Source organism: Aquarana catesbeiana, linkage group LG07 (genome assembly GCF_042186555.1).
Source record: "Aquarana catesbeiana isolate 2022-GZ linkage group LG07, ASM4218655v1, whole genome shotgun sequence".
Classification (NCBI taxonomy): domain Eukaryota; kingdom Metazoa; phylum Chordata; class Amphibia; order Anura; family Ranidae; genus Aquarana; species Aquarana catesbeiana.
Genome location: NC_133330.1, coordinates 168,883,657 through 168,900,509, shown reverse-complemented (window position 1 = coordinate 168,900,509; position 16,853 = coordinate 168,883,657). Strand labels below are relative to the sequence as shown.

Here is a 16,853-nt window from a genome sequence, read left to right as displayed (position 1 = left end):
ATTCCTCCGGGTCCCAGGCTAGCCAGTGAGATCTGCGGGATGAGCCCGCAGTATATGTGTCTTCCAACCGTGTGACGTCACGGCAGCGCCAGCGCGATCACCCCAGTGCCCTCCAGCGAAGCCCCGGCAGTGCGAGCGCACGCGTAAGGATCGCGGACGTGCCTGCGCAGAGCCCAGAAAGGTCCCGGGAGGGACCCAAACTGAGGAATGTACAAGCGACCAGTGGGACCATCCGAAGGGGAGGGGGAGGTCCAACTGGTTGCCAGGGAGCCTACCAATCGCCGCGTAGAGACAGAACCGGGAGGCCATAGTAACCAGCAGCCACCTAAACAGCCGGGGGCAGAAGCCCAACAGACTAAGTGAGAATGTTATATAACACAAATACAATGCAATGTAAAATGTAACGAACACAGTATAGGTGTGAACACATCAAAGGACATAGTCACAAACAATTTATGATAATGGTAAGGAAATTTATACATAAATAAGAGGATTAAATACCTCAATGGAAGGCCTATAAGTAAAACAAACATGAATGAGAATTATACATAGGTCAATAATAGCAAACGGGGCAATATACAAAATAAACCGGAACCAGTTAGCAACAGCACTGCCAGGTAACAATAGAGGAGTATCAAAAGACAGAGAGTCAGTCGACCATAAACTAGAGAAAGGATTTGAAGGAATTAACTTCATTCAAGCCCGGTGGAATGGTGGCATTAAGCCTTTCTATCCAGAGGGCTTCTCTTTGTAATAGGGTTTTGTCGCGGTCACCTCCCCTGACATCAGGGGGTACCACTTCTAAAGCAAGAAATCCAACAGCTTTAGGATTATATTTGTGATACAGGCCGATATGGCATCCAACAGTAGTAAGTTTGCCGTTGGTAGAGTAGTAGACGTGGTCGCTCTCTGTCTGAACTTCCTAATTGTCTTACCTACATAGAACGCTTTGCATGTACAAAGCATAAGATAATCCCAGTGTTGCCACACAGGGCTGACGTATGTGGGGTGAAAATTTCACCATTAGGAAGCTCAAAGGAAGAACATGAAAGTATCCAAGGGGACATTGGCCAAAAGGAGAGGTGCCGAAGGATTGGGGGGACCACTAGTATCGGGTTTATAGTGGCTGCAATTAGACGGTCTCTGAGAGATTTAGCTCTTCGGAAAACCAATTCAGAGCATCATATCCTTATATGATGTTTAAGGATGTGATGATCAGTGAGGAGATGCCAGTTTTTTGAAATGATCTTCCTAAGTTGGTCATAATGTGCTGAGTACTGAGTAATAATTTTAACTGTGTTGGTATTAGAGTTACATGAGGAAGGATAAAGCAAAGAGGTTCTAGTGCGGCTGCATGCCTTGTTAAAGGCCTTTCTAAGGTTAGTCCGATAGTAACCCCTCAAGAGGAGCCGTTCACGTAAGGCAGCTGATTGTATGTAGAAATCTTCATCGCATGCACAGTTGCGGCGCAGTCGCAAATACTGCGCATATGGAATACTGAGCATGAGAGGTTTTGGATGGGCACTAGTGGCGTGCAACAAAGTGTTGCCAGCTGTAGGTATAAATTAGTTCCTAATGTCCCATCGGGGTTCTTGACAATCAACAGATCGAGGAATGGGATCTGTGTATTGTCCGAACTCATGGTGAAGTGTAGATTCATGATGTTGATGTTAATGGCATCAATGAATTGGTTCAGTGAGGATAGTGAGCCGGTCCAGACCACAAACAAATCATCGATAAATCTGCACCAGCAGAGTATCGACTCTAGAAAGGTTGAAAATTGGTTATCAGAAAAGATGTATCTCTCCCAGGCTCCTAGGAACAAGTTTGCGTATGATGGGCACATGATGTGCCCATTGCCAGGCCTTGAGTTTGTAGGTAATGTTGGTCTTCGAATATAAAGAAATTACGCGTGAGAATGAACGTTAGCAATTGTAACATGAACTCATTAAGAGGCCAAGATGTATGTTCTTGTTCCATGAGGAATGATCTGGCCATCGCGACTCCCTTCTCCTGGGGGATGCTCGAGTACAAAGACTCAACATCAGTGGCCATGAGAAGGGAGTCGTGAGGGACCTGGATCCCCTCAATGTGTCTAAGGAAGTCAGATGTGTCACGGATGTATGATGGTAAACACGATGGGTCTTCCCCGTGGCTGGGAGAGATTTTTACGTGTTTTGTGTAGTGTGTAAAAGGTGGGAGTACGTGGATGTTTGGGGACCAAATAATTAAGGGTGTCTTTGTCAATCAGACCCTGCCAGAAGGCCCCTGTACATAGTTCTCTAAATTCCTTAACGAAGCCCCTAATACTGGTGAGTGGGATAGGTTGGTACCAGATAGAATTATCCAGTACCTCATGGCACATAGTCTGGTATTGGGTATGTGACATTATCACTATGTTGCCACCTTTATCTGATGGCTTAATGATAATTTCACAACGTGTTTGTAAACGTCGAAGGGCTCGCTGTTGATTGGGAGTCGGGTTAGATGAAAACTCCTGCCATTTGTTGTTCTTAAGATCTTTGATGAAGAAAGGCCCAGATAGCTGGACAAGTCATCAGATCTGGAAACTTGCGAGACTTGGGTTTGAATTTAGTTGGAGCTTTTAAGGGTGTGGATAGAGAGGAGGCAGAAATGGCAGTGGCATCAGAAGCGGCAACGATCGATTCAGAGAAATGTCAAGTGCGTTCAATGAGTTCACGTTCTAAGTTAGTATTTTGACGGTTAGGGTCAAACATAAACTTACACATTAAATTCCGTACAAATAGATACAAATCTTTGATAGTTTCAGTGATGTGTATAGGATCAAGGGGGCAAAACCCTAAACCAAGGTGTAGAACGGATATTTCATCTAAGGAGAAAGGACACGAGGCCAGATTTATCACATTCAATTGAGATGAGTGGAAGTGCTGGGTAGGGGTGTAGATGGAGGTTTCCGGACAAACGTGTCTATTTTGGTTTGTTGATGTTTTCTCAAGTCCATTGAGGTTGGATCTAAAAAATCACTATCGGAGGGTGATTTTCTAGTTACCGGAAATTGTCTCAAGGACCTTGGGAATGACGTTGTGTAGTGTACAAGGGCCAGCACTGCCCACCAATTGAGATGGTGGCGGGGATGGACCCCCTGGTAGGTGCACTGATTTGTGCTTGGAAGGAGTTCTTTTACCTTTCCTAGGTGCTGCAGGGGAGGTGCCGCCGCTGTGACGAGATCGCTTACGTATGGAGTTGGAAATAGAGGAACCTCTAGAACGAGGACCTGTAGGGTGAGAAATAGATGATGAAAAGAAAGAGTCAGATTCTAACTGTTCAACAGTTACATTGGATAGAGATATGTCACACTGAACCGCTTTTTCTACCTTTCATTCTGTCAGACCATTTATATGCAAACCCCTCAGAAAAGGCTAATTTGTCTTTGACAAATTTAGTCTGTTTGTTCGTGATAGTTTCTTTAGTCAACTCTTCTAGGCACTCCCTAACCTCCCTCCAACGATTGGAGAAGTATGGGGCGTCCAGGAGGTGCTGATGATGTGTATTAAGTTTGTCAATCTCGCTGTCTAGTGAGGTCACATCGGATTCATATTGGGTGATCAATGTTCTCATAAGTTCTAAATTGCAATGAGTTAATATTTTCTCCCAAGAAGATTTAAAGGAAAAGATTTAAAAAAAAAAAATTTAGTTCCCACATTCTGTGTTGTGCACAATCACTGTTGCATTTTCCTACCTTATGGCCATTTTCTATGGCCTCTCTCTTGATATGAGGATCTACCTTTGTCCATCCTTCTCTATTCTGATCCTGTTTCCTCATCACAATTTATTTTTCCTCATTCACCCTTCACTGGTGTTCCACACACTTGTCTTCACCTTCTTGACCATGGACATCATTTTACATTATATTACTTCATCCAGACGTTAGGTTCCTGGTGATTTTTCATATATGTCCTTCCCAATCGCTGCGGGAGGCTTGGCCGGGATGTCCTATGCCTTGCATGCACCGCAGCATGAGTAAGCAGCCCTATAGAATTGTTTAACTTTTTTTCCATCCTCCCCCTATCATATGTTCTTGTATACCTCCCACATGAATATATGTTTATTTTATCGTATTATATTTCATTCACAGTTATATATATTTTTTGCCTATCACTGTGTATCTCCTTTTATATGTACCGAGATAGTCCACTTGCATCTTCCCTGGTGAATTTGGGGTTGCGGCCCTTACTCCCAAACTTCTACTCCAACAATTGTCCGATGAAGCGTACAAACAATCGGATTTTCTGCCGTCGGAAACTTTGATCGTGTGTATGAGGCTTCAGAGACTGCTCACCTTTCAGCAGGACAACGACCCTAAACGTACAGCCAGAGCTACAATGGCATGGTTTAGATCAAAGCATATTCATGTGTCAGAATGGCCCAGTCAAAGTCCAGACCTAAATCCAATTAAGAATCTGTGGCAAGACTTGACAATTGCTGTTCAGACTCTCTCCATCCAATCTGACAGAGCTTGAGCTATTTTGCAAAGAAGAATGGGGAAAAATGTCACTCTAGATGTGCAAAGCTGGTGGAGACATCCCCAAAAAGACTTGCAGCTGTAATTGCAGTGAAAGGTGGTTCCACAAAGCATTGACTCAGGGGGGGCTGAATACAAATGTACGCAACACTTTTCACACATTTATTTGTAAAAGAATTTGAAAACCATTTATCGTTTTCCTTCCACTTCACAATTATGTGCTACTTTGTGTTGGTCTAGCACATAAAATCCCAATAAAATAAATGTATGTCTTTGGTTGTACAATAGCAAAATGTGAAACATTTCAAGGGATATAAATACTTTAAGGCACTGTAGGCTAACATGCAGGGGAGATTGCTAAGCTGCAATATATTACATTTTTCATTTAGGGTTTAATACCACTTCAACGAAATCAGGTCAGAAACCTGAATAATTTAAACTGAGCATACTGTATAATGACACATTGGTAGTCTTTACCCCCAGGCCCAGGAGACTGTGAAGATGCAGTCTGGCGCTATGGTGGTATGAGCTGCGAACAGAGTGGTGAGGGGTTTGCTGCCCAGCACTCAGGTCTTCTTTTCAATTCTATTTCTATGCAGCTATTCATAATGCCTATAAATTTCAGATTGCTGGTCAGGTCTTATGCCCTGTACTAACAGTCGGATTTTCTGATGGAAAAAATACGATCGGATTGTGTTGTCGAAAATTCCGATCGTGTGTGGGCTCCATCGGACTTTTTCCATCGGAATTTCCGACACACAAAGTTTGAGAGCAGGATATAAAATTTTCCGACAACAAAATCTGATCGTTTAAATTCCAATCGTGTGTATACAAATCTGATGCACAAAGTGCCACGCATGCTCAGAATAAATTAAGAGACGAAAGCTATTGGCTACTACGTGTTTTACGTCACTGCGTTCGGAACGATCGGATTTTCCGACAACTTTTTGCGACCGTGTGTATGCAAGACAAGTTTGGCCCAAAATCCGTTGGAAAAAATCTGATGGATTTTGTTGTCAGAATGTCCGATCAATGTCTGATCGTGTGTACAGGGCATTAGTCTGGGACAGACAATCCTGTGTACATGAAATCAGTAAATAGTTTTTGCCAGCTTCATTGATAAATATGATGTAGTAATATTATTGTTACAATGTATTCAGACTAATTATGTTATGTACAAACTGAAGGGATGGCATTGTCAGCCTAAGCAACCTCACAAATTAAAAAGTGTTTTTATGTTCCTATTTAACCACTGTTAACCATTAGTTAATCCTAATTTCCCCCAATTACAGAATCTCCCCCTCTCCTTTCAGCTATTTTTTTTTTCATTGATGTGTAATTTTTTTATTAATAAAAATTACAAAAAAAAATAGTTTTATTAATTTGTAAATAACTGCAATGATTTGCGCCAAAAACGTAATTTTAGTTTGATTGTAAAAAAGAAATGTGTTTTTATCCTTGTAAATTAATACTGATCAAACTAGAATTATTTTTCTTATATTTTGTTTCTCTTTAAATTGCATAAAAAAAACTAAATAATTTTTTAAGACAATATAACCAGAGGAATGTCTTGTGTGTTGATTCAAATGCCAGTATATGGAATGAAATAACTTCTAGACAGTCTGTGAGGACGGTATGGCCACTTGCTGACTTGGCTGAATTCACAGGCAGCTTAACTCTTCAGTAAGACACGAAGTTAAATCCAACGTAATTTTAATTAAAGTACAATACAAAGGATGTTTTCAAGTCTTTTGAAGTGTAAGAAAAAAAGGACTTGCCTAAGCCCTGTCTATCCAGTGGAAAGTAAAACTTAAGCCTAGTACACACTATGAGTTTTTTATCCCGCTGGGTTGAACGAAAGAAAAACTGTTAGCTCAGGTTGGAGCCACTCTACTAACAATCCAATGTTAGAACAGCGATCTCCCCTCGCAGAGCTATTGTGTTCTGACTGGGAGACGCTCCCCGCCACAACACTCCGGTCAGCACTCTTTGCCATTGGCTGAAAACGCTGATAGGGAGCCGTCGGCTGCTGGTTTTCCGGCATGCTCGTTCGACAAAAAACAGCCGCCATACACATGGGCCGAACGAGAGACGGTTTTTATTGAACCCGCCGATGTCGCCCGGCATTCAGCCCGTGTGTACTAGGCTTTACTGTACAACATGATATAAGAGGGGAAATGTGCAGCTAAAAAAAAAAAAAAAAAATAATTATCATATAATCAACGTGTGAAAAAATGTGTCATAATCAAGTTACAGTTGAATAAGTAAACAATAACCATTCCCCAAATGTCAGCTTAACAAAATATTGTACCAGAAGAGTTCATAGGGAAAAAAATGATGTGTATCCACCACCATGTCCAATCAGTAATTGAATCGTCTTTGTGTCCACATTGTACCCTTTAGTAGATTGCAAACTCACCAGAAATATATGCTGTAAGTAAGCGATACAGCACAGCCCGATAAGATCAGGTTGCTTGTTCCTTCTCTTTCATCACAGATTTCAACAAAAGACAACTCTTCTTTAAGCCTTCAGATAGCAGTAGGGAACCACATCACTGTATCAAAAAAGGCTCACCACATGAGGAAAATAAATAAAAACATAATGCAGTATTTGTTGTTAAAGAGGAACTGCAGTCTGCTCACATAATTTGTAATAAAACTTCTTTGCCATTCTGAAGCTTCCCTCCAACCACTTTGCATGTTATTTTATATATACTGTGATTCTGTACTTGCCAAATATTCAGAAATCTCCCTCCACTGAGTCTGGCTGCATCCACTTTAACTGTGGGCAGCTGAAGCTGCTGCCTGTTCACTTCCTGGATTTACACAGACACACAGAGGCACACCTCCAGCTCTGCAGCTCTCATTGGCCCTCTTATGACTCATCCCCCTCTCTTTCTGGCAAACTCTCACAAGAGAGAGCTGTGCATGATGTCATAAACCCATAAACCTAGGCCTTTTTACCAGACAATAAAGAGAAAGTGTGCTGTATAAGGTATTTACTTAGCTGAAAAAAATGTTTTTACTATCCAAAGTTAAAACCAGGGCAGAGGATTTAATAGATGGAAAGATGAAAAGTGACTGAAGTTCTGCTTCAATTATGCAGGTACATAGGTAAAATGTCCAAAAAAATCTGAAAACTAAAACGCCAAACTCACATACAGAGCTACTGCTGCTAACTACAATAGGGAAAGGCGGGAAATGTCCAGCTAAAAACTGTAATAATTGACATCACACAGGAGGAAGAACAGAGGAACATACCAAGAGCACAAAAATAAACAGGCTGTGGCAGCACATCTTGTCTGCCCATGAAAGCTATTTTGTATTACTTTTAATATCAAAGTACAATAGCTTAAATGGAAAAAAAATTCTCTGGTGCATGGGTACAGGAGATGTGGAAGCTGAGGTTTTTTATAACCGTTTCCTATTTGTTAAAGTAATATACAGTATATCGTTTTGCATTGCACATGACGACCTGTTTATTTTTTTACATTTTGCTACAAAATGTTGGTTTTGCAAGACAATAAAGGATATAGCTTGTAGTAAAAAGTATAGTTGAACTCCACAGCTATTAGGTGTACTTTGTTGAATAAATCAGATTTTGTTATGTGCATAAAACAATTCTACAGTTCTTAGAATTATGTTGTGAGGCGCTCTCCTTAAAAGCGCCCCGCTAGCAGCCGAATAGCTTCGCTAAAACAGCTTTACCGCTAATGCTGCCTGCGGCTCAGTGTGAAAAGACTCTTAGAGGATCCTTTCACTCCACATCTGAGGGGATTTGCTCTCTTCCCACCTGCACAAGGTGAATTCAGGAGATAAGCACTAGAGGTCAAAGTCCTAAATAAAAAAAAGGGGGGGGGGCGGGAGGAACACACTTCAAATGTCATAAAACTAAAAAAAAAACCTTATTTAATTAACCACTTCCCTACTGTGTATAGTCATATGACGGCGGCAGGAACCCTTTGTCCCTCCGAGCCGCCGTCATATGACCTCTCCTGCCTGAGCCTCTAGTGAGCGCGCGCGCGCGCGCCCGCCGCGTCACTAGGCACCCCGTGCACGGCAGCCGCGATATCCTCCGGGCACCCGCGATTGCCCGTGAACACAGCAGGACCGTGGATCTGTGTGTGTAAACACACAGATCCACATCCTGTCAGAGGAGAAGAGACCGATGGTGTGTTCCCAGTACAGGGGGTCCCTGACTTACGAACATCCGAGTTGCGAACAACTCCTACTTACGAATGGGGCCCGAATGACGTCACTGCCGGCCGAATCTGCCTCTCCTTGCTGAAGTGAGCCATTCCTCCCTTCCTGGCCTGGCTGCGGGCCCCCCTCGTCATCCTGCCTGCCCATCCACAGGCCTGGTACGGTCCGGTGGCCTGCCAGGCCTCTAAAACTGCCCGTCGTGGCCGAGGCCTTGTCCGGCCTAATGCGGCCTAGTGAAGCCTCCAGGATCCCCGGTATTTCCTGCGCCGCTGCCCCGCGGAGGGGCACCACGGCCGGCCGGCCTCCTTGCCTGGAATCGGACTGCTGCTTTCACCATCCATTTCCCTGCTGTGCCATACAGTGTACCTCTCTCTGCGGTCTCCTGTCCCTGCCGCCATGAAAACAGTGAGAGGGGAGAGCTGTGCTCAGCTGTGCACAGTGCTAGGACTCCTGTTTTGGAGGTGACAGGGTCAATAAAGAGAACCTGTCACCTCCAATTGCTATCACACAGGGAATTGTTTTATCCTGTGAGATAGCAATAAAGTTAGGTGAAAAAAAAATGATAAAAAAATAAATAAATACAGTAATAATTAAATTAATAAAATAAAAAAGTAATTAAAAACGTAAAATAACATTAAAAATAAGAAAATTTTACAAAAATAAAAAAAAGTAAACCACAAGCTACAAATAAATAAAAATAAAAAAAAGTGATAAAAAAGTAAAAAAATAAAAGAAACAAAACATAGTTGAACAAACCGTGCTGCCCCTGCCATCCGGTTGCCTTTCTCTGTTGATTTGGGTTCACTTCCTGTCTCTGAGACTGGATTTGCACTTAAAAAAGGTACTGTTCCGACTTGCAAACAAATTCGACTTAAGAACAAACCTACAGTCCCTATCTTATTCGTAACCCAGGGACCCCCTGTACAGAGGAACACCGATCGGTCTCCTCCCCTTGTGAGTCCCCGCATCCTACTGTAAGGCCCCTTTCACACTGGGGTGGTAGGGGGCGTCGGCGGTAAAACAGCGCTATTTTTAGCGCTGTTTTACCGCGGTATTCGGCCGCTAGCGGTGCGGTTTTGACCCCCCGCTGGCGGCCGAAAAAGGGTTAAAACCACTCGTATAGCGCGGCTATAGCCGCGGTATTGCCGCAGTATAGCCCCGCTGTCCCATTGATTTCAATGGGCAGGAGCGGTGAATTCACCGCTCCAAAGATGCGGCTGACAGGAGATTTTTTCTTCTCCTGCCAGCGCACCGCTTCAGTGTGAAAGCCTTCGGGGTTTCACACTGCACAAACAGCGGAGGCTGTTTTGGGGCAGTTTGCAGGCGGTATTTTTAGCGCAATAACGCCTGCAAACCGCCCCAGTGTGAAAGGGGCCTTAGAACCGCTCCCTAGGAAACATAACTAACCCCTCAATCACCCCCTAGTGTTAACCCCTTCCTTGCCAGTCACATTTACACAGTAATTGTGCATTTTTTATAGCACTGTTCACTGTATAAATGTGAATGGTCCCAAAATAGTGTCAAAAGTGTCCGAAGTGTCATATGGCAGTCACGATAAAAATGCCAGCAGCTCAGCAGCGCTGCTGACCACAGTATTTGCTTCTATTCACCACTTCCAGCTTCTCACTCTCTCCCCTCCGTGGACATTGCTAGTGTGCTGGAGTGATGGCAATGTGACTGCATTTTTTTATACAGTGGTTTTAACTATTTTAAATAAATACAGTTATTTTTATGACATGACATCTGAGTAGTGTGCCCCCCTTTTTATGTAGAACTTTGGATTCTTATTACAATTAAGGCTACATGTATTTGAAATAGGTGCAGGCTTTTTAAGTGTAATGCTGGGTTCACATTTGTGCGATCATAGACATGTGATTCGCACTGCATTGCTCTGCAGATCACATGTGATGTCAGTGCGATGCAAATTCAGCCATACAAACACTATGGCTGAAATCGCATCGCTTTCACATCAAACTGGTGCAGGACCCTTTTTTGGTCCACACTGGAATCCGATCGCATGAGTGTTCATGCCTATGCAATCCGAGTCCTGACCTTTTCACAGTTTGCAGTGCAATCTGAGAACCAACTGATCTGGGGGTGTCATTAACTTTACATTGACAACCCAAGCGGTTCGCAGATGTCAGTGTGCGATTCAGGTGCAATGTAGGTACCGGCTTTGAATCACAGGGTTTCCTGCATCGCACCAGTGTGAACCAGGACTAAAAGTTAATAACTCCTTCAGAAAATGCAGTGGCATTATCATTTATGACAGGATATGACAGATGTTTGCCTTATCTGCAGGATTACAGCTTCTGGGCCTTAAATTGAGTTCTTTTGGCAAATGTATGCAAATATATAAGTACATGTTTTGTTTCCCATTGCTGTAGATTATCTCTATTGCTATGTTCATAAAGAGGAACATGCAGCAATGGTAATTGTAAGGCCTCATGCACACAGGACATTTATTTGACTCTCCTACAAGCCAGGAGAGTTTTTGCAGAAAAATGCGTGATGCTTGTAAAAGTGTCCAAAGCTTTTACAGGCATCAAGCATTTATTCTGGTCATTGAAATTAATGCTCAAGCTCCTAGCGTTTTGGCGCATTTAGCAGCTTTTAGTAGCGTCAAGTGTTTTTTCTGCCCAAACTCTGCTGCTCCTGGACGTAGTGGCAGTGGGGTTTTTTTCCCACATCTAAACTCTCCTGCAACTAAACACTGCTAAAAGCCTATGTGTACATGGACACATAGGCTAACATTTCGGAGGCAGAAAAAAAAAACGCCATACAACCCTAGGAGCAGCTGTAAAAACGTTCAGTGTGCATGAGGTCCTACTGTTTTTGTTACAAAAATTATAAAAACACTACAGTGTCGTTTTTTATTTTTTTAGGTTACAAAGGTTTTTCTAGGATTCTCGTTACAGGAATGGTATGTACATACTTTTGCCTACTACTTGAGCAGTTGTGTTACAATGTATGGACACTTTAGATTCTGATGTTAAGCTTTAGCTAGTGCTATAGTTTGGACAAACACAGGCACATACTTTTCATTTCCTATAGTATAAAAATTATTTTCCCTCTCTTCTTAATTGTTTTATGCATATATTGTGAAAGGATGGTTATTATTATTATACAGGATTTATATAGCGCCGACAGTTTACGCAGCGCTTTACAACATTAGGGCAGACAGTACAATTACAATACAATTCAATAGAGGAGGAATCAGAGAGCCCTGCTCGTTAGAGCTTAAAATCTAGGACGGAGGGTCAAGTTATACAAAAGGGTAATAGTTGTGGGGGATGAGCTAATGGAGAAGATAGTGCAGTTGTTAGATGGAGGCAGGATAGGTTCTCTGAAGAGAAAAGTTTTCAGGGATTGCCTAAAAGTGGATAAATTTGGAGACAGTCTGACAGATTGGGGTAGAGTATTCCAGAGGATGGGCGAGGCTCGGGAGAAGTCCTGGAGGCGGATATGGGAGGAGGTCCCAAGTGATTGAATAATGACAAAAAAAAAACATTTTTACAAAAAGTTGTCACTAAATGATATACTGTATTGCTCACACATGCCATGGTTATATGATGAGTTGCACCCCAAAATACATTTTGCTTTTTCCTGAGTACGGGGATACCACATGTGTGGGACTTTTTGGGAGCCTAGCTGTGTATGGGGCCCCTAAAACCAATCACCACCTTCAGGATTTCAAAGTGTGTAAATTTTTGATTTCACTCCTCACTACCTTTAACAGTTTTGAAGGCCATAAAATGCCAAGATGGCACAAAACCCAGCCAAATGACCCCATTATGGAAAGTAGACACCCCAAGCAAAAAAAAAAAAGTTTGTCATTTTCCTGCATCTTGTGGCAAAATATAAAACATTCCATGGACTCAACATGCCTCTCAGCAAATAGCTTGGGGTGTCTATTTTCCAAAATGGGGTCATTGGGGGGGGGGTTGTGCCATCTGGGCATTCCATGACCTCCGAAACTGTGATAGGCAGTGAGGAGTGAAATAAAAAATTTACACCCTTAGAAAGCCAGAAGGCGGTGCTTGGTTTTTGGGGTCCTGTACACGGCTAGGCTCCCAAAAAGTCTCACACATGTGGTATCCCCGTACTCAGGAGAAGCAACAGCATGTATTTTGGGGTGTAATTTCACATATGCCCATGGCATGTTTGAGCAATATATCATTTAGTGACAACTTTGTGCAAAAAAAAAATTGTCTTTTTCCCATAACTTGTGTCAAAATATAAAATATTCCATGGACTCGACATGCCTCTCAGCAAATAGCTTGGGGTGTCTACTTTCCAAAATGGGGTCATTTGGGAGGGTTTTGAACTGTCCTGGCATTTTAAGCACAACATTTAGAAGCTTATGTCACACATCACCCACTCTTCTAACCACTTGAAGACAAAGCCCTTTCTGACACTTTTTGTTTACATGAAAAAAAATTTTTTTGCAAGAAAATTACTTTGAACCCCAAACATTATATATATTTTTTTAAAGCAAAGGCCCTACAGATTAAAATGGTGGGTGTTTCATTTTTTTTTTCACACAGTATTTCCACAGCGATTTTTCAAATGCATTTATTTTTTGGAAAAGACACACTTTTCTTAATTTTAATGCACTAAAACAAACTATAGTGCCCAAATGTTTGATGTAATAAAAAAGATGATCTTAGGCCGAGTACATGGATACCAAACACGTCATGCTTTAAAATTGCGCACAAACGTGCAGCGGCAACAAACTGCATACATTTTTAAAAGCCTTTAACCATTTCTCGCCCGGCCTATAGCAAAACGACGGCCGGGTGGTGGTTCAGTTATCCTGACTGGGCTTCATATGACGTCCTTCAGGATAACAGCAGCTGCATGCCCGTGGGGCAGCGCATTGCGGCGATCGGTGGTGCGGTGTGTCAGTCTGACACACCGCTACACTGATTTCGGTAAAGAGCCTCCGTCGGAGGTTCTTTACCACGTGATCAGCCATGTCCAATTACGACTGATCACGATGTAAACAGGAAAAGCCGTTGGTCGGCTTTTCCTCACTCGCGTCTGACAGACGCTAGTAGAGGAGAGCCGATCGGCAGCTCTCCTGATGGGGGGTCCAGTGCAGCCCCCCCCCCCGTGGATGCCCACACTAGACCATCAGGGAAGCCGCCAGGACCACCAGGGAAGGGGGCAGCATGTGGATGGCCAGGTATGTACCCCATGGCCATCCACATGTGCAAATGAATGCCCAATCTGTGCCAATAAGTGCCCACAAATGGGCACTGACTGGCACCAATATGTAGCAAATGACATCAGTAATGCCCAGCAATGCCACCCATCAGTGTCATCAGTGCCACCCGTCAGTGCCCACATATCGGTGCCCATCCGTGCCACCTATCAGTGCCACCCATAAGCACCCATCAGTGCCGCCTATGAGTGCCCATCAGTGCCACGTATCAGTGCCCAGCATCAGTGTCCGTCAGTGCCACCTCATTGGTGCCACCTCATCGGTGCCCATCAATGTCGCCTTATCAGTGCCCGTCAGTGCAGCCATATCAGTGCCCGTTATTGAAGAAGAAAAAGTACTTATTTACAAAAAACAGAAACAAAGAAAAACTTGTTTTTTTTCAAAATTTTTGGTATTTTGCGCAAAAAATAAAAATCACAGAGGTGATCAAATACCACCAAAAGAAAGCTCTATTTGTGGGAACAAAATGATAAAAAATGTGTTTGGGTACAGTGTTGCATGACCGTGCAATTGTCATTCAGATTGCAACAGCGCTGAAAGCTGAAAATTGACTTGGGCAGGAAGGTGTCTAAGTGCATGGTATTGAAGTGGTTAAAAGCCTTTACAGGTTAGCACTTTAGATTTACGGAGGAGGTCTAATGCTAAAATTACTGCCCTCGAGCTGACCTTCGCGGTGATACTTCACATGCATGGTGCAATTACTGTTTACATATGACGCCAAACCGATGCTTGCGTTCTCCTTTGCGCGAGAACAGGGGTGCTTTTTTTTTTATTATTATTTTTATTTATTTTGCTTTTTTATTTTATTTTTAAACTGTTCCTTTCATTTTTTTTTAATTTTTATTGTTATCTCAGGGAATGTAAATGTCCCCTATGATAGCAATAGGTAGTGACAGGTACTCTTTTTTGAAAAAAGTGGGGTCTATTAGACCCTAGATCTCTCCTCTGCCCTCAAAGCATCTGACCACACCAAGATCGGTGTGATAAAATGCTTTCCCAATTTCCCAATGGCACTGTTTATATCCGGCGAAATCTAAGTCATTAATGCTCGTATCTTCCGGTTTCTCAGGCCATAGAGATGATTGGAGCTGTTCTGGTCTCTGATCAGCTCTATGGTCAGCTGGCAGAACCACCAGGTGCATTCTCAGGTTCCCTGTTGGGACAGGAGAGCCAGAGAAAACCATGGAAGCCGTTGAAGGGGGGACGACAACATTCCCTCCCACTACTTGTAAAAGCAGTCTAGAGGCTAATTAGCAGCTAGGATTGCTTTTACATGAAAGCCGACCGCTGGCTGAAAAGAATGATACCAAGATGATACCTAAACCCGTAGGCATCATGCTGGTATAACCACTTAAAGTGCAGCAACATACCGGTACGTTGCTGGTCCTTGTTGGGCATATATTGTAATTTTTTCTTTTCTTTTTCATGCAGCCTGTGGGCTGAACAAAAAAAAGATTGATCAGTGGGTATGTCTACCATTAGAATCCCTTCATCCACCCACTTCTAATGATGGGCATACATGCACCATTTTGTTTTTAACTGTGGTGGTGAAATCACCTCCAACAGCGCTGGAGTCACGGCTTTATGTATCGTGGAAGCAAACGCTGTTGCTGTCAAGATAGATTAATCCGCGCTGCAGCTGAATGGCCTAAAAAATATATGCCGAAGCATGGGGGCATCCGCCCCAAAAGTTAGGAGCAAATCGCTCCTCCACCCCTGCTGCCCCCATGCTTCGGCATATATGCTCTTTTTTTAACTGTGGTGGTGAAATCACCTCCGACAGTGCTGGAGTCACGGCTTTATGTGTCGTGGGAGCAAATGCTGTTGCTGTCAAGATAAATAAATCCGCGCTGCATCTGAATGGCATAGCTGAAAACAAAAAAAGGTTAACAATAAAACACAATAAAACATTGCAGAATAGAATTCAGTAAAAAAGAGCAGAACAATAGAGAGAGAGAGAACAATAAAACGACAACTATTTTTGTTTTTTTTATTTTATTTTTTATTTATTTTTTTTTTTTTTTACACTTTTATTTGTAACTGTAACGGTTCGTTTCCAGGTTCGGGTCTCTCAAAGTGCGATGGCATCTTGGGAGACCCTGTGAATGTGTGTCCTAGTCTGTTCAGCGCTGTACCCTATGCTAATACTCAGTTAGCGTATGGTAGCGTTCAAAAACAGAAGGGCTCTGATGATCTCTTCCTGGAATTAAAGGAAGGATCCAGTCCATTCTTAAGCTCTGTATAGCACATGAGCGTTCAGCAAAGCCAATTGAAATAAGTATACAGATGCTTTCTTGTACCAGCGTCTGGCCTTATTTGCAATTAGGTACGGCACCAACAACTAGTCGTTGAGGTCCACCCCTCCCATGTTAAGGTTGTATTCGTGGACACAGAGGGGTTTCTCCACAACACCAGTCGCAGTAGGAATTTGGACCGTCGTGTCTGCATGAAGGGAGGACAGAATGAAAACATTCTTGTTATCCCTCCACTTCACAGCGAGCAAATTATTACACTTGAAGCAGGCTCTCTCCCCCAGCCTAACACGGGAATCTACAAGCCTCTGGGTAAGCCCTGGCGATTAGGTCGCACAGTGCCACATGCACCAATTTGATGATCAAACAAGTGACTAAAAAGTGGCACGCTTGTGTAATAATTGTCCACCATATAAATGGTAAGGGTGACACCAATCTTGCCAGCGCTCCCTATGTAGTCTGGGCAGTTCTCCAGCTCTACATGACTATCGCTTCCCTCGTAAACCATAAAACTACATGTATAGCCTGTGGCCCTGTCACAGAGCTTATACATCTTTACCCCGTATCTGGCACGCTTGCTGGGAAGATACTGTTTGAAGGACAAGCGGCCAGAAAACTTAATCAGGGACTCATCAATGCAGACAACTTGATGGGGAGTAAACAAGGC

General features: G+C 43.0%; 1 protein-coding gene across 1 annotated transcript in view; it reads left to right on the top strand.

The window, feature by feature from the left end:
* PLA2G4A (phospholipase A2 group IVA) overlaps window positions 1-16,853 on the top strand; it is a 396,740-nt gene that overhangs the window by 174,346 nt on the left and 205,541 nt on the right. Inside the window, 1 exon segment of the mRNA XM_073592869.1 lies at window positions 11,593-11,630. Within this exon segment, the coding sequence (XP_073448970.1) occupies window positions 11,593-11,630 (38 nt within the window).